The sequence below is a fragment of the Limulus polyphemus genome, unplaced genomic scaffold, assembly GCF_000517525.1.
Source record: "Limulus polyphemus unplaced genomic scaffold, Limulus_polyphemus-2.1.2 Scaffold5446, whole genome shotgun sequence".
Classification (NCBI taxonomy): domain Eukaryota; kingdom Metazoa; phylum Arthropoda; class Merostomata; order Xiphosura; family Limulidae; genus Limulus; species Limulus polyphemus.
In genome coordinates, this window is record NW_013671056.1 from 7,952 (window position 1) to 26,938 (window position 18,987).

The 18,987-nt window shown below is 35.5% G+C and overlaps 1 protein-coding gene across 2 annotated transcripts in view; it reads right to left on the reverse strand.

The window, feature by feature from the left end:
• Nucleotides 1-4,608: 4,608 nt before the first annotated feature.
• The window catches only part of LOC106472587 (peregrin-like), a 48,661-nt gene continuing 34,282 nt past the window's right edge, over nt 4,609-18,987 (reverse strand). The window contains exons 11-15 of one of the 2 annotated variants that reach the window (XM_022401150.1): nt 17,273-17,377; nt 15,294-15,638; nt 11,296-11,757; nt 10,070-10,264; nt 4,609-7,739 (exon numbers count right to left, since the gene is read on the reverse strand). In XM_022401150.1, the coding sequence (XP_022256858.1) occupies nt 7,711-7,739; nt 10,070-10,264; nt 11,296-11,757; nt 15,294-15,638; nt 17,273-17,377 (1,136 nt within the window). In that variant the 3' untranslated portion in view covers nt 4,609-7,710. Of the gene's footprint in view, nt 7,740-10,015; nt 10,265-11,295; nt 11,758-15,293; nt 15,639-17,272; nt 17,378-18,987 lie in introns of both variants that reach the window. The other variant, XM_013933243.2, reaches the window with a different exon arrangement.

An 18,987-nucleotide genomic window follows, 5' to 3' on the forward strand; every position in this document is an offset into this window, starting at 1 on the left:
ACGTTCATATTACAAGTTTCTTACAGAACAAAACATATGTTCATGTAACAAGTTTCTTACAAAACACGTGTTCATGTTACAAGTTTCTTTAAAAAACAAAACACTACATGTTCTTGTTACAATCTTCTTACAAAACAAAAATAGGTAAACTAAGCTCATCAAGTGAAATGCTAAACGTAATGTGTACTAATTTCTTATTAACTTTAATTTAATTTCACTATGAAATACTAAATAAACAAAATCATCCTTGCTCTTTTCATGATACATGCAGTATTAAATTAGAACATTTATATTTCCCGATACTATCATTAATGGCAACATATAATCAACCATCTTATTTCATGTTAAAAGCATGCGCTGTAAATAAACCTAGAACTATTTAGCAGCCTAGCAGAAACGCCGCCCTACAGGCGGCTGTTTGTTTTGGTAATTACTAGTTGTAGTATTCATAGTTCATTAAAAAAATTTAGAAAAGGTGAACACTTTCTAAAAAAGGATTTTTCTGGGAAGTAATGCACAGAAAAAGTGTTCGGATTGTGCTGATGTAAACTGTAATGTTTTTATATATTAAACGTGGTACCCTTTATTGAAAAAATAAGTTTTTAAGAACTCCATTTTTTTAATACAATATTTACAAATTACATCAACAAAGATATAATCAAACCCTCACGTACAGTCATAGTGAAAGTCGTGTTCTTGTTGTGATGAGAGTATTTTTTATTTAAAATTGTGTTGTGTTAAAGAAATGGTTGTTGCACATACCGCAGTTATCTTTCAAATTGTCTTTATCTTGATTACCCAAAGTGCGAAATGTTTTTATGGATTTGTTTGTGGTGCCGTTCAATAGATGGCGCCACATTATATTTATTATTTCGGTCACACATATATATATTATATAGATACATATATTCCATTATAGTAAGATTTAACTCAGTTGTATCTAATCATTAGTTATTTGTTTAACCAAAGCTTGGTTGAACGTAGAACTAAGTCATGATTCTGTGTTTTAACTCTCACAAGTTGAGTGTTGAACCTATACTTGTTCAAAGTTTAACCGTACGTAATTCTGGTGCCTGTAGATGTTTAACAAAAGCTTGGTTAAACGTAGAACTAGATCATGGTTCTATGTTTAACTACCACAAGTTCAACGTAGAGCTTTTAGTAGTTCAAAGACGCTCTTCTTAAGAATCAGGATTTCACATTAGTCCAATGTTGAACTAGTTATACGTTTAGAACTGACATGGTGCAAAGTTGTTCAAAGCAGAACTCAAAGAAGTTCCAGTTTGAACCCAATTAAATTATTTAAGTTCAGTTATTCTCTCCACAAATAACTATTATAGTTCCCAGACATTTCTTAAATAAACTTCAAGGTTATAATACACTACCGTGTAGTTTTGATGTTTCTTCCCTTTGGGACAGCACAAATAAAATGAAAAACAGGTTGGAATTAAGACAGTGGAAGCTCACACATGAATTAATGGGAGAAATTATTGTTCATGGCAAGGCACAACGAGTACTCGGAAAACGCTGCAAGATGATGAAAATCGAGGCTTAGCACGCACGTCACGCTCTGTAATCTATTGTGATAGGCCTATTTTCGATCGTTGACGTCAGTAAAGTCCAACTATATCAACTTAAAATCTGGGCTTGGGAAATTAAACACCTGCTAAACCACAGCAGTAAACACAATCTAAATAATACTTGGTGAGCTACTGTTCGGAAATTCCACTTTTTTTTAGTTCAAAGCAGATGTTTAAACACTATGTTTGGGAAATGGTTGTAATATTATACTTACTAAACTTTAATACACTTAGAAAATTTCAAATGTTAGTTTCTGTTATATCTGAACCAATTCATTTTTTGTTGGAAATGAATTTTAACCCATTAGATTTCAGTATTTGGTGCAGTGTAAAAATATAAATGAGTAACTATTCTTCTTAATAATTGGAGTAACATTCAGGTTCTATTACACTTAATTTTCATTTCAAATTAGAAGTCCGGGTCACTATGCACATGACATTGTGTTTTGTTGTTTGAATAATGCCCGAGAAACATAGCGATAAAATAGTGATTTAAATACAACCCAAACATGTGATCACAGCGTTTTATTATAAAAGCAATGACCCCACCCCTTCATAGGATTAACAGTACGAGTTTAAGGTAAAGTTTGTTGTTACACTTTTAAGTTCTCAAATCATCTGGTGAAAAATAAAAACAGAACACACCTAATAATCTGTCCATGCCACATATACCACTAACAGTCATCTACACTGTTTCCCTTAAGTATTTACAGAAAAATAAAATTATTAAAGAATGTATTAATTTTCAGAAACACTTTGGTTTTAGTGCTAAACCAACTTAACAGAGATTATAATCAAACGGTCCTTGAATTTGAATCCTTCATTTCAAAGTATTGTAAATCATGTTGACAAGTGTTGTTGTTTTTTCCTACATTACCCTTTATTTGTTCATTGCAGATTCAAAATGAAAGATATGCAAAAATAGCAAATTAAGGGAATGTGTTAAAGTTAATTTTTATCACAAAATTTAGGCCTGTTGTTTTCTAATTCATCACCACTTTTTGGCATTTAAGCTGTAACTTCTAAAAACATGTAAATGACCACACACGTGGTGGCTAGTGACAATTTGACCGACAAGTATAGCCATGGTAATTTCAAACTTGTGGTGCCATTTTTTGAGTTCCGGAATGTCAATAATCCTTAGAGATTCACAATTCTCAGACAGCAAAGAGCTCCAAGGCAAATAATCTGGCATAGAATAACAAATCTATGTTTTCTTTACTTTCATAAGTTTCTAAACTGAGTCAACTATCTTATCTGATAACCACTGTATGCTATTTGTCGTAATGCCTTCCCTTACAATAAAACACAACCTCAAATATATGAAATGTTGGAAAATTCTATGCATGTTTCTAGAATACCAGTTAACACAGTATATACATTCAATTAATCTCTCCTCCCCCTAGAAATGGTATCAAATAATTCTGATTCCAAAATATTTACCAATTTGGATTCATTTGAAAGTTGTCTGTGGAATTTTCTAAAAACTTGAAGTAGAACAGAAGACATTTGACTCTTAAAAAAAAAGCATAAAAACTGAATAAATCTCTACACTATTTAATTATTTACAAACTAGGGGAGCTTAGCACTAGCTGTCCTCTGTCCAATTGAAGAGTCCCTCTGCAGGAAGTTTGTCAGTGTACAATCAATTGGTAGCATTGTGCCATCAATAATTCTGAAAGCCAACCAGAGGCAACTGGCCAGCAGCAACCACTTTTGTTTTATATTTTATTATTATTAATTCCTCTGTCATTTTTTTTATTATAATTATTTTAATTTGTAACACCAAGTACTCAATGTAAATAAGATGGTTTCAGTATTACTTCTACTACTGCTGTATTCTTGGGGTACTTGATACACATTTTTCTCCCTCCAGTAAGCCTCCTCTAGGTTGATTTAGTTGTAATGCCCAATTCAATTTGATTTAAGTAGCATCTGCCCTTCTTACATATTTCCACCCTCTGGTCTTCCAGTTGGCCAGTGTGACCCCCTGTTCCACCTTTTCTTATTACCCCAGTCTACATGCTATTTTACACACAGGGGTTACTCCATCATCAGTGACCCAAAAATCAAGCATCTATGATTTATAATATTTAGTAAAGGAATTATTAAGATGATTAGAAGACTCCGCTATCAAGAATAAGAGGCACTGATCATGAAATTTGCATACCCAAGTTTTTGTAAAATCAGCATCTCGCATGTCAGAATTCAATTCAATCTGCATTCATTTAGCCAGTAATCATATTCATTGGACAAAAACACATGCACATTGCCCCGGCCTAATTATAAGGCTACAGTGAGTTTTGGAGTTACAGGTAAGCTTCACACTAAGACTCATTTCTTTGAGGAACTCTCAATAAATTTCACACAGTGTAAGTAAATGGTAAATACTGTGATCTACATTGGACCACACTGTCATTCCTACACTTAAGCTAGATGAGTTTTGAGTAAAAACTCTTTATTCAAGATGGTGCCTCACCACTTCACACTGCACAGACTGTCAAGAACATGATCAGACATGCTTTCAGTTGCCGAGCAATAATCAGATATTTTTCATACACATAGCCAGCATGGTCTGCAGTTTGTATCCCTGCTCATTGTTTGGTAGTGGGCCCACCTCAAGCCATTAGTTGTACCCTCTACCTTTAAAGATATGAAAGTTCGCATTAGATGCCATATGCCACTGTCAAAAATAGAACAATGTTGTCCAACAGTGAAATTATACTGACTACTGAATGCAAGCAAATAGGAACACAAATGGTGGCTAGAGCAAACATTATAAAACAAGAATAGAAACACGAATGGTGGCTACAGCAAACATTATAAAACAAGAAACACAAATTTCATAACCAGTGTTCCTAGCGACAATTATTTTTGGCACTGGAATTTCTTTTATCATCGTTCCATTATTACCTGTTAATTGTTACAACTCTCTGAGGTTTAGTTAAAGTAATGAACATTATATTACAACACCTAACCTTATAATAAAATCCTGTACATTGAAATAAATCCACAAGACTACTACTACTAATACAGTAATCTTATGCTTTATTACTACTGGAAAGTAGTTTTATACTGTGCTACTCAATGAATGAAGAAAAAGTTTTTTTGTGTTTTTTTAAGAACTCTAAGAAAAGGATAAAAAGCAAAGATTTCATTCAAAAAAGAAGTGCACATAAGTGTTGCACACATCCACAAAAGCACATGCTAACAAGTTACAAGTTGTCTATTCAAAATTGTAAGAGTTAATATTTTTCTACACTGTCAAATATATTTCTGATAGGTACCTACCTACCTACCTCTCTCACATAGAAGCTTCTCTCATTCAGTGCTGCCCTCTATACGCACACATTTTTTTGCTTGCCACTAGACTTGAAACTCCCATCTACCCCACATTCAACGTGAATCTACTGCATCTTTGCAAGCAGCAACCCTCCACCAATAGGAGCAAGAAACACTCTCCTGACACAAGTTAGTCCTTTTATACTATTTAGCCCAACCTAACAAAAGAAGCACAGGAAGGTTGGGAAGTGTGAGAAGAAGTAAGTACCTATCAGAAATATATTTTCAGTGTAGAATCCTACAATGAAAAGATGGAGGGACCAGTGCAAAAGTTACCTAGATAAGCACCCTTCGGAAAGTGGAGTGTGACTCTACTGAGAGAGAAACACACCCGTGGGAGACCCAACACATCTGTACCAGGTATAATCCATGCCCAATGAGGTAGTAAGTGTTATAGAATTAGGTGGAAAATAGGTGTAGCACAACCTAGACTGCATACATGTTGGTTAGTCCAGCTCAACACTAAAACTGAACTCCCAGGAACCGACACCCAGAAGATTGTAGGATGGAGGGTTCCCAGCCAAAGATATGCCCTACAGTGTATAATGACTAGGGCATGTTAGACCGTACTTGGTGGGTCAACTCCAGTCCAAAACCAGGTGGCATCGATATTTATCTTCCGCTCTGTGGTAGGAAGAGGGTCCCTACCATCTTCACCTCAAGCCTATGAGACAGAAGGAAAACTGTTCTGTCCCATTTGTCTATACAGGGCACATGTTCACAAATCCTCAACCAACACCAACCACTCAGGAACTCGGCATCCAAGTGACAGTAGACAGAGAAGTGCCTGTGTGATGATTAACACTCAAATGCAAAACCAGACTTCTAGTTTCTGGCCCAGCTCCATGAACTACCAGAACTTACAAGTCGCGACCCGTAGGTGGTATATGCCAGGGTTACTCCAGCCAACCAGAGTACCTGTCAGCAAGTCCAGCTCCTTGCAAAACCAAATTCTCAAGCTTCAGCTTGATGGAGGAGGTACACTGGGGATACACTGACCAACTAGTACATCGTGTTCATGGTAGGATGAGGGATTCTGACCAACACATGCATGAGGACTTGTGTCGGCTGATCTAGTTCTAATCCAAAACCTACCATCCAGGAAATGAATGGTGGGATGAGGGGTCCCAACCAGAAGGGTGAACTGCATTTTGGTGGATCTACTCCAGTTTACGAATAAGTGGGAGGATCTACAGCATCAAGACTGGCAAAACACCACTGCCCTATTCTCTACTGAATAGGATTGAGGAGCACATTCAGGAAGAAACCTCCATGTCCACCATCCCAGTGGCTAGAAACTAAGAAGTGGTAAGGACTCTTGTACTCCACTTGCAGGAAGGGGGGCAGTGGAGAGTCCAGAGAAGAACTACACCAGCAACTGTGAAATGGGTGACCACAGTAACCCTAATTTGAAAAGTAGACCATTCTCAATTTATTCAATCAAAGAAATGGCAGGGATGGACAGCAACCCCTTCTGCTTCACTCATAATAGTCCATGAGTTAGTACAGTCTGGGACAGGCACAATTATGATGCAATATACCACAAGGTGAACCTACTATCAGTTTCATGGAACACCCCATTGCAACAGTGTGTGTTATTGGCCTGGAGAGAGGTGTATATATGTAGGTTGGTGGGTCAAGCCCCAGTAGGTTGAGCTAGTGGGGTGCCCCAGCCAACCATTAGCCTAATCCAGCTCCTTGCTATACCAGCCTACAGGTCCCATTCCCTTAGAGGTGGTGTGCCAGGGTACCCCTGTCAGTAATATGCATACTCTTGTGTAATAGGCCATACAGTGCAGATCTTGCAGCTGATAGCCAATTAGTATACTTGAACAGGCACCAATTACCACTGAGCAGGTTCCACAACCTATAAAGGACATGACCCTGTAGGAGAAGGAGAAAAGTGTTCAAACTCCCATCAAACTAAGGCCGAGACCTCCTCAGCCACAAGTGTAGAACCTGAAATCTGAGAAACAACAGACTAAGTAGTAGTAGTCACGACAGCGATATTCGTGGCATAAAATTCAGAATTCATGTTTCAAATGAGGTAATTCCACTAAAAGTTAAGTTTACTTTCATTCAAAGTCATACGTTAAACTACTACTTCAAGAAAAAAAAATCCAGTTTAAAGTTGAAAACATGAGCAAAATGTTGTAACATCTGAACACAACTGTGTCTAAACTAGAAGTGAAGGTTAGGCTGTAATAGTATAGAAGGAGTAACTTGCATCAGGAGTGTGTGGGATACTGCTATTGGTGGAGGTTTTCTGCATGCTTATTGCATGTGAAGACGCAGTAGAACCCCGTTGAATGTGGGAGAGGTGGGATTTTCAAGCCTAATGGAGAGTGAAAAAAATGTGTACATATAGAAGGCAGCACTGAGAGAAGCTATTAAGTGAGGGGAGATAAGATATTGTATCAGAATTATTACTTGATACTACTTTTGCTTAAGTCACTTCAAATAATTTAAACTCCCTTTTTTTCCTCAAGACTAAGACAATTCTGTGTCTAATCAAACTGTTAAATATTCCCTCACACTTATTTATACCATGAAATTTATTTATGAAAAAGTATAGAAGTAGATACAAGATAATGTGTACATTGTGAAGTGTGATTACATTATATAAATATTCACATCTGCATATGGTATGTGCGTATGTACAACCTTTCAATCAGAGCAATAAATTACTGACAATGGTTCACAATACAAAAAATATGGTAAAACAAAGCAGGTTAACTGTGGAAGATCGTGAGCTGCTAATAGCAATTAGTGTAATGGGGACTCCTTTTCATCTGGCAATTCTCTTCTCTTCATTTTCTTTAAAAAAAAAGATGTGCATGTAATAGTCACTGTAAGCTGTAAACAGTAATAAACAAAGTAAGTGATGTTTATTATAAATATTTTTCTTTATCTCACCATTACATATTTAACCATAACTGTATCACTCCACATCTATGCGGAAGACTGACCATGCTGTCTTCTACACATTTAGTTAAAACAATTCAATTTTATTTGAAAGGTTTTTTTTTTTCTTTATCATTTTTATAAAACAGTTTTTTTGTGGAATACAAAATTCATTTGAGGTTTTTTTTAATGGATGATGATTTGTGAAGATTTCATTGTACTGATGGTTGTTCTCTCTCTCTTAAGATAGTTCTGTTTCATTCAACGGTGAAATTAAAATCTCAAGCTGTTCGTTCATGATTTCAGCATCATACTTTGTATGAAAAATAGTTATGCAAGAGAGTTCTTGTGCATGAAGTAGCATCTATGAGGTGTTATAGATAGGTAAATGTTCCCTTGTTCTTTGTTATAAATATTGGATCGTGGACCTAATATAGCACTAAGGACAAGAATACTGATACACAACCATTAATGTATGGGGGTTAAAGAGGCTGTAACTCGTGAAAGGAATTCTAAAGATAAGACAAAATTATTCTGCGAATATGCATTCCCCAAAAGTTGTATAAGTTGATCCTTTAAGACAAACGATCTATCACCAATATAGATTAACAACAAGTGTTTGGTCAGTCTGTTTACAGTTGAAAGAATCACAGTGATTTATTCAGAGATTTTCAAATATTAGTGGTTACAGATAATTTATCATAAAAGATTCCATTATAAAACTTTTGGAATAGGATAAACGATCTATCACTAATATAGTTTAACAACAAGTGTTTGGTCAGTCTGTTTACAGTTGAAAGAATCACAGTGATTTATTCAGAGATTTTCAGATATTACTGGTACAGATAATTTATCATAAAAGATTCCATTATAAAACTTTTGGAATAGGATAAACGATCTATCACTAATATAGTTTAACAACAAGTGTTTGGTCAGTCTGTTTACAGTTGAAGGAATCACAGTGTTTATTCAGAGATTTTTGAATATTACTGGTGACAGATCATAAAAGATCCCATTATAAAACTTTTGGGAAATGCACATCCACTGATTAACCTTCATATTTTCTTCAAAAATGCTTTCAAGATTTATAGCCTTTTTTCAACCAAGGACAAAAGTCCTTAAATCTAAAGATCACTAACTGTGTATAAACATACCTGTCCTCAGTGCTACAAGAGCAATATCAGATCCACAATCTTATGTCTATAACAAAGAATTAAAGAGCATTCATTAACTAGCTCTTATAATAACTTGCAAGTCCTGCTGCACGAACAAGAGTGTGATGCTCAACTTAAGAAAGAACACTTTGAGATTATATTTTCAGCACCGAAACAAACAGAACTAAACATACAGCAAGAATAAAGCCATCATACAATAACAACATAAGTCATCACACAAATTACTAATCACAATACAAGAAATTATTTTCTTCTTGGCTTTGGGATGATTATTTTTAATGACATCTTGTATAAAATATAAAAACAAACAATAACTATTAATATTTTCGTTTTGAGTTTAATTACTGATTATAAGTATTGTTTTATTACAAAGCTTTTACAGTGAGGAAGAGTTTTTTTAAAACTGCTACAAACATTCTCAAGTACACAAGTTTTATCGGTAAGAAGGTTTTAATATTTAAATGAAGGGAAAAGAAGGACTGTAGTAACAAAACCCAAGAAGGAATGACAGTTTCATACCAAATATGAATCTTTACTTTGGGATGGGCAAAGGCATTCTAAGAAGTAAAATGTTAAATGCATTACTGACGGGAGCAGAAAACAAAGATGTAATATATTCTTAATTTTTTCTTTGTGAATTACGTTAAATAAATGTTACAAAACTACAAAATACCAAATCTCAAAAATTTTTTAATTTAATGTGTTGAAATACAGGTAGAATTAATATTTTTACTTTAATTTTTAAATGTGATACGTTGGTGTGCACTAAATGGGTTAAATCAAATTATCTTATACCATCTTTTTTTATATATAAATAAAATGGATGTTTGTCTTTACTACACCATTATCCCTGAAATCTAGTATTCTGGAACAGAAAATAAAATTATTTTATGCTTTGTAAGCTTTCCTTAATATTTGGCCCTAACAAAATAATCTGTATTTTTTCATAAAACCTTAGAAAGTACTATCCTAAGATTAAGTCTTCTTAAATATTATCTAACTACAATTACCCACCTTTTTTTACAGTACTTCCTAGAATATCACTTTCTGACCACGATCTTTTTTTACCTCTTTCACTTCTACTTCTGTTCTCCTTCCTCATCTTTTTCTCAGATGTATTCTTCTCCAATTCCTGCTGTTCACAAAGCCTTTCTCTCTCTCTCTCAGACGTCTGTCTCAAAGTACTGACTCTGAATGACCTTCTGACATGAGTAACTTCTTTTTCATCAGGCAAAGAGAATGTTCTCTGCTTCATACTCCTTCCTGTGTATGAGACCAAATCTTATTACTATAACAGTCCATCTTATGCTGCCAAAAACAACCCTAACACTATCCAAAAGTGAGCTGAACCCACCACCAACATAGCACAAGAATATTTGATACTGCACTACAAAAGAACCCTCTCCATTGTGGTTCAATGAAACAAGTGTTATGCGTATAACAAGCCACAAGATACTCTAAAAAATCTTGGCCTGTAATTACAAATTTTGATGTAGCCCGATTCATTCTTATTTTACTAAACCGTGAAGTCTTCCAGCAATAAGTTCCACTCGATAAACAAACAACTTCAAAAATTATCAACATTTATGAATGTCTTAAGTTATACAATTTGTATTCAACACTTTAGAAAAACTTGTGAAAGAAAGGCAGTGTAGACAAGCTGTCTGTTAATTCTGAACATTTAATTAGGCCTACACTCTTTTAAAACCTAACACATTTGAAGATCCAATGTTACATAACTAAGACAAGACATTCGCAAGAATTAATGCATCTTTGTAAAATAACTAAAGGCTAAAAATCCGAGAAACAAGATATTTACACAAAAAACACCGCAGCAATGTAAGCTTTATCTTTTAAGAAAGTTAAACACAAATAAACCTACTATAATATAGTAAGATATGTTCATGCTTTAAGTCTGCAATCAGGCTAGTAAGAATCAAGTAATATGATTACTTCACCATTGATGTTAATTATGGGTAACGTAACAGTATTAACTCCAGAATATAATCAGCCAAACTGAAAGAAAATTTATAAAAAAATAACCAAAATGTGAACTTTTAAAGTAAAACTCTAAAAATTTACAGTCGCTACACTTTTTAACGTATTGTCCTGTATAAAATTTGCTGACATTTAAAATATGTCATTACAAGCAGACGTTTGGATTTTTCTTTACATTTACTGCATCTTTCAGTCAAACTACCACTATAATTGTTCATCCTATCATGATATTCTTGATGTCCAGAAACATAACTAAAATTCTATCTAATGCAATAAAATAAATAGAGCTTGAATACCTCGACCAGATAAAGAATCTTCACTTTTAACACTGTCCTTCTCCTCCCACTGGACTGGAGTTAGGGGAACCTGAGGTTCAAGCACAGGTGGAGTAAGGAGACCCCGATGTGATCTGGGTGAGAAAGGTATTCCGCTTCTTGTAGATCGTGTTGCCGGAGGACTGGGTGGTGGACTGGTTAATGGTGGAGGTGCCAGAGATTCTGTTGAAGGAGGCTTGCAAGGAGTTAGACAGGGGGGTAGCATTACTTGGTCAGGAAGGTTGACGTTGTCCATCCTAGAATCAGGAGTTGACTCACAACTATGTCTAGGCACCTTCGGAGACTTTTGTACTGTCATTGCTGGCTTTCCTGGAGACTTTGTTTTTGAAGCTCGAGTGTAATGCTGAGAAGAAGGGAATTGTGACTGGCTTGGAGATACGGGAGATGTCAATAAAGATTCTTGTCCGGTACTTTCATTACACTCTACAGATTAAAAAGAAAGGAAAATTTTTATAAATTTTAAACTCTACATGAAAAATTTCATTATATATATACAATCAGGATAAATCCACTAACCTAAGGAGAAGAAATGCTGTGGAAATGGCAATCTTCCATGGATAAGTCCAAATATGCCAGCCTAACAAGCTGACGAACCCCAACCAGTTAGCGTGACATGGGATAGCTCGGGGGAAACAGAAGGGGTTCCAAGGAATAAAAAGTTGGGAATGTAAGCCCTGAAAGGAGGCAATACATGTCACATAACACAATAAGAAGTGAACTGGACAAAGAAACTGATCAGGATTGGAAAGAAAATACAGGTGAGAGATGGAAGGTAAGGAAATGGGTGATAAAAGCCAAACCACCTTCACGGGCAGCATAGGTCTTAGAAAGGAAGGAACAGCCGGGATATAGGATGACATAAGAGGAACGGTAGAGGATAAGGGTAATGTTAATAGCATAAGTACCTGATAGACAACATCCACAAGTAAGGAGTGGAAGGAAATAGGTCTTGAGTGAGAGATGTCACATGAAACACATAGACAAAGGTTCAAAGGCAGTATGGAAAAGGGCACAAAGGACCATATTGAGATCCCAGTCAGGCAAATCAAAGCAACATGGAAGACAAACTTGAAAAGAGCAAAAAAGGAGAGAAATGACAGAGAAGACCTTACAACACTTGGAGAAACTGAAGGTGTTCGACAAGGCTGTCCGACAGCTAGACACAGTCCAAGCAGACAAGCCTTTGTCAAACAACTAGGTGAAGAATTAGGAGAACACACCCACCAAAGGACCTGTGGATCGAGGGACCACTTCATGGGAGAATCTTGTTGGGTCAAGATAAATGATCTGCAACCAGATTCAGGGCACCAGGAACATGGCAAGCTAAGACAACCATGTGGTGACTGGTGGCCCAGAAAAGAAGATCCAGGGTCTGAAAGTGCAGAGATCTGGATTTGGTTCCACCTTGCTTGGGGATATAAATAACTGGAGTGTACCATAACCACCCTCCCCTGCAGAAGAGGAAGGAAGTGAGACAAAGCTCGATGAACCATCATAAATTTGAGAATGGTGATATGGAGATAAGACTCCTCAACTGATAAGAGACTGGAAACCTCCCGAGAGTCGAGGTAAGCACCCCAACCCTCTAAAGGTGCATCCGTGAACAGCAGTAAATCTGGATGAGGTAGAGTAAGCAGAACCCCTGTCTAGCCACAAAGCCAGGTTGGCCCTGACTGGGAAAGATGGTCCAAGTAGAAGTTCCACTGATCAAGGAGTGTCTACTGAAGGAAACACATATGAGCTCGACCCATGGGAATGAGAACTCCCAAGAAAGCCCACATTCCAAAAAAAAAAAGATAGAGCTGTGAGAGAATGTGAGGTGAGGGCCTTGTGCACTGCTTGCTCCAAATCCCAAAAATGAGTAGGAGATGGCTGTGCCCAGCTGTGGGTGGAATTGAAGAAAACTCCCAAATGAACAAGGTATTGATTGGGGGTAAGAACAGACTTCTCCACCTTTATCAGGAACCCTCATGCTGATTCTTGTAGAAGCAGACAAGTATGGTCTCCAGATTGTGAATAGGAAGAAGTGAACAGGAGCTAGTCCTCCATTTAATGATGAGTGTGAAGTCCTATTGAGTGAAAATGTCGGGAAAAGTTCTTACCAACCGGCAAGACACATAAGGAGCCGAGGTTAGTCCACACGGTAGGGCCCTAAACAGGAACACTCAGTTTCTAGCTATAAATAACTATCAATCATGTGGGTACTGTGGGGATAAACCCCAAATTATAGAGTACAAGGAAAAAAAATTGGTTTCTAGTATCATGAACGTAGGAAAGAAACAAACACATCAGCAATGTAGTAATGCAAAAAAATTAGGACAATGACAAAAAAAATTGTTCAGATAGAACAAAGAATTATATGTTACTGGTGGGAATGGTATGTAAAGTACAAACTATCTAAACATACCAAGTTAACAAAGTACTTATTAATATCAAACTGAGAAATCACCAAAATTTACCTAGGCTACAAAGTAAGCAACAATAATAACAAACATGTAATCTGACTAAAATTACCTAGAAAACAAAGTAACAATCAATATCTAATTTACAATAAATCTAAATGAACTTAAGACAACAAAGGATGCATACATTTTTAACTTATCAAAGTTTGAGAACTGATGCTATGAAATACTTAATACTTCCTTGCGTAAAGAAGGACAAAGGGTATTTGAGCTGCGCCTACCACGAGTATCATAACCAGAGGTGAAGTGTACAAGTTGAAAACTTACCACAGATTCACTATAAGATCTGGAAGCAATAGGAAGAAAAGAGAAGAACAAACCTCTGCCAAAGTGAATGACAAGGAGGTATGGCAACAGAAGCAGGAAAAAAGAAATCACCCTCGTCTAGAACATACAGAAAAAACTGAATATGAATCGGCTGTTGACCTAAGTAACAAGCTGTAAAAAAAGGTGTGAAAGGTGAAATCTCCTGAAGAAGTGTAGAGTGTGACTAACCAAAATAAGAAGGAGCCAGAAAAACAGAGTCCAAATTGTCTTCTTGATTGTCTTCACCTTCAGCAACATTGACAGGTTGAAAAGGAAAAATAGATCACTAGCCAAACATATGTATCTAGCTTCCTGTGAATTAAGGCCTGTACCTCCTTTGCAGCTAAAGTCGACCCCAATTCCTGGGAAGTCATACCAGTAGAATTGTCAACTGTAACAGGAACTACCATAGACAATACATGGAATCGCAAGTTCATACAAAGTTCACGAATAATTTGGTAACAAGATACAAATGCAAAAAATATATTGTAGAAACAATTGAATGAAAACATAGCACATGAAAACTGTTAGAAAAAAATTTAAATGGCAAAGAAGCACAATCACAAACGGCAGCAACATGCAAAAATACGCACATCTAAACGAATCTGTGCCAACCGAGAAAGTGAGGATTAGGTGGGAATAGCAGAGGGAGATAGTGGCGCCAAAATAGGTCACAATATTATTGGTGGAGAATAATCACATGATATGTACATATTTAAGATGGTGCAAAATTGGAGGAGTATATAGACTGGTGTGATGAGCAATAAAATGTTTTAGCAATGCTTAGATGGCAGATCATATCAGAATTTGTTAGTTTACATCTTTTATTAGTGATCTAGCTAGGTTAACACAAACTACAAAATCTCAAAACAGCTGTTCTAAAACAGTCAAGTATACGTTCATGCATCAATAACAAAGGCACCCAGCAATGCTAAAGATGTGGGTATGGGATGTGCTTCCCCCACTACTTTGAGCCATAACATGCAAACCGTTCATCTAATACAAATGTACCTGGTGCGACGTGTAGCACTAAACATCACTTTTGTTTGATATCAGCTTCACATACTTTTCTACTAGCTTCCTTGCTCATGGAACTAAGGTGGTAAAGTTTAAATGACTGGCAAATTTGCAGCATTAGTTCGAATGCTTATCCACTTAAATTCAATCTTATATTGAACAATTCATCCTTACCTTTCTTAGGTATTATCAAAGGAGGAAGGAACTTTCCTTTCCGGCGATTTCTAACAACTGGCCCTGGAGTTTCTCCAGATTTCAATAGTCCAAGCTCTTTCTTTTCTGAAGTATTTTTCTCAGACAGTTTTTCACAGGATAATGTTTCTCCTGCTGTAGAACTGTCACCTGAGAATTGTTTTTCTCGTTCTGACTCTGTTCCAGATATTTCTTCTGAATCTCTTTCGCTTCCACTAAACCTTAGCCGCGGTTTCCTGTTCACGATCCCACTTGCCATCATGGACATTTTTCTACGAGCCTTTGTAATCTCCAACTTTAGTGTCTTCAGTTTTTTCACTCTGGTAGCTATAAAATGTAAAGTAAACTAAGTAATGAGAAGACTGTATGAACCTTCCTTATAAAGTACAATGATTAAAAACAAATTCTGTACAAAAAACATGTGTAAAAATCCTTTAGCACAGTGCCGAAGACTACCAAATTTTGAGTTCAGACCACTGTAAATTCTATACGTACTAACACAGGGCTGGTTTGGTTGTGTGTGCATGAAAAATGAACTAAGGTAACATCTAAGATTTATATTTGGTAATTAGAACTTTCAAAAATATTATTTGTTATTTTTTCTCTCAAATTCTTAAATGTCTTCCCAATGATATTCTTGTATGATCACTAGCCTGTTTACCAACAACAGGCTAATCCATCATAAATGTAATATAAAAACACATATCCATGACTAACTTGTACATTAATTGTCTGATTATTTAGTTTTATATTTAAAGCACATTAATGTATGTGGTTATTTTTCACTGGGAGTAGGATAGTTATATTTCAATTCAATTTTATTGATATAAGATGACAGAATTGTGTTTTTGGCAAAATGTCTCAATCTACCACTCAAAACTCTGCAATCTTTTTTCTGGGTAGAATGGGAAGAAGACAAAGGTTAGAATAACCTGCCTAAAGATTTAATGTTTTATATATTCTGATTCAAATCATGTTATTTTCAATATGTCAGGAATACTAATCCATCGCATATGTAGACTGGATAATCTGTCCACAGATTTTACATCAGTAGTACTCTCATATATACTGTAGAAAACTGTATTATTTTCAATCTGGCGGGAACACCAGTCTGTTGTGTATATAGCCTAATTATCTGACAAAAATAGTAGGGCTAGAAGAATTTCAGATTGGGTTAGTATCTTTCTTATGCCTACTAGTCTGAAGCTAGTACGTAAGAAAACAATTTACACTCCAGAAGAAATTTAGGTTACAAACTACTTTATTTTCATTCTTTGCTCAAAAACAAAAAGAAAAGTTTACAGTCAGAACTTTAACACCACTGATACCAATTACCTGCAGTTGAACTTATCTACAAAGTTAAATATTGCATAAAATGAAATAACTCGGTCTGCTCATTTGGTATCATTTCCTTTTATAACAACTACTAAAAAATAGGAGCTCATCTAGAATCATTCCAGCATGATGAGAGTCTAGGAAAATATTTTCAAGGTTAATGAACCTGAACCTGGCATCAGAGTTTGTGTCCCTCGCCCCCATTCAGGATCTTAAAGTGGTCCAATGTTTGAAACTGTGTTTTGTACATTCACTCGACTTGTGAGATCAAACATCACACATATGCTCAGGTGTCATGGGTGAGTGTCCCAACAAGATTTGTTTTTGGCTGGACCCCCCCTTTGGATAGGTATAGAAATGATTGTGGATTAATGGAGGAGGGTATGCTAGAGCCTCTGTGAATCTTGAGGAGACCTTTAAACCCAATGGAAGAGTTAGTCCTTTTAAAATGTAAAAAACAATTTATAACTTAATATTTACATGTTTTTTTATCCTGGCTTGCTTATAATCGGTACTTTTTGGGTGATAAAAATTGGTAAAATTTGAACAAAATGTCATTAGCCAAAAATAATTTAACAGCTTTTATGAAACAAAGTATAAAACAACAAAGTATTTCATAAGTTTACCTCCATGCTTGATAAAAGAAACTTTATCCAAGAGTTCTAACAACTTAATCAGCTGATCCTTTACAGTCATTGTCTCTCTGTCACTTGAATTCAGGAAATTATCCACTGAGAACCACAAAAATCCATTAGTCAACACAAGTAAACCAGTATAATATTAAGTACGAAAAAAAAAAATTAAAACCAAAAAACTCAATAAATTCAGATAACAGAGCTGTTTCTACATGGTTTACATGATACTGTCAGATAATCCACAAACACCAAACCTTTTATTTACACATTACAAAAATGTTAATTTAAAGTGGATTTTTAAGATCGTAGAAATTTAACTTCCATTTTTTTTTAATATTATGAGATTTTTTAACTGAAACAAAAACTCTTCACTGAATATATATATCTTCAAATGTTCATGAGTATATGATAATGGGTGTTGATGTTCCCCTAGCTCATTTCCAAACTTCTAGCTGTTTCACACTGATAACTTTAGAACCTTAAAGAAGAACAGTTACATTTACAAATACAATCTGGAGGTTTCTAATTTGGTTAGTTAAAAATACAGTGAGATTAAGATAAACACAAACTGAACACTAATATTAATATGCATTTGTCTCACAAATTCTCTTGCTGCTGTTTTGACTAATGCTAAACAAATAAATCTGATGCCATTTTTATTTATATACCCACCTTCACCATCTTTAATTTCAAAATAGTGACAGATTGTTTAGTCTTTAATACATCTCTATCAAGCACTGGTCTGTACAATTATCAGCTTTAAATTATAATAAACCTACTAACTTACAAGGGACAACAAAACTCATACTATGATCAATTGAAAGTTATAATTTTCCTATAGTGAAAATATTATTCCGATAGGTACTTACCTTCTCTCACATAAATAGTTATTCTCCTTCAGTGCTGTCCTCTATATGCAAAAAGTTTTTCGCATGCCACAAGCCTTGAGCTCCCATGTACCTTACAATCAAATGGTTCAACTGTATCTCATATGCACCAATAGAAGTGTGCAACACTCTACTGTTGCATGTGACTCCCTCTATTCTACCAAACTATCAAATCAAATTTTGGAATAAAATGGAAGCAACAGAGTATTCAGTGGGGAAGAGGGTTGGAGTGTAAAAAGAGGTAACAGAAATATATTTTCAGTATAGGAAAATTATAATTTCCGATATGGTACGTTACCTCTCACAAATAGCTAGAATCCCACGTTACATAGGTGGAGGGACCAGTGCAAGGGAAAACAAAGAATCATTCCTTAAAAGCATCTGAAGAACACCCTAAAGGAGTAGATCCTCACATTATAGGATCATACATGAGAGACTGCACCACTTCTGTACCAGGTATATTCTTCACCCAGTGTGAAAAGAGGTGTCACAGACATGAGAGGAGCACATCCAAACAGGAGAGAACAATGGTTGGATACGAATCTGAGCCACAATATATCAGAATCTCTATCCCCCAGAGTACATTAACTTCTTTCAGCACAGTGGGACGGACCTTGTAACAATTTTGTACTTGTTATAGATTTCATGCTATAACTTTTAAATTAGTAAGGTTACATTAACAAAATTTGGCAGATTATCAGTAAACATGACAATGATTTCATACACAAAATATTAAGTTTTTCTTTATAATAAAGTTTTAAGATTTGTAAAGCAATGTTTTTCTCATGCCTTTTTTTTTCCTTTCCACATGTTGGCTAG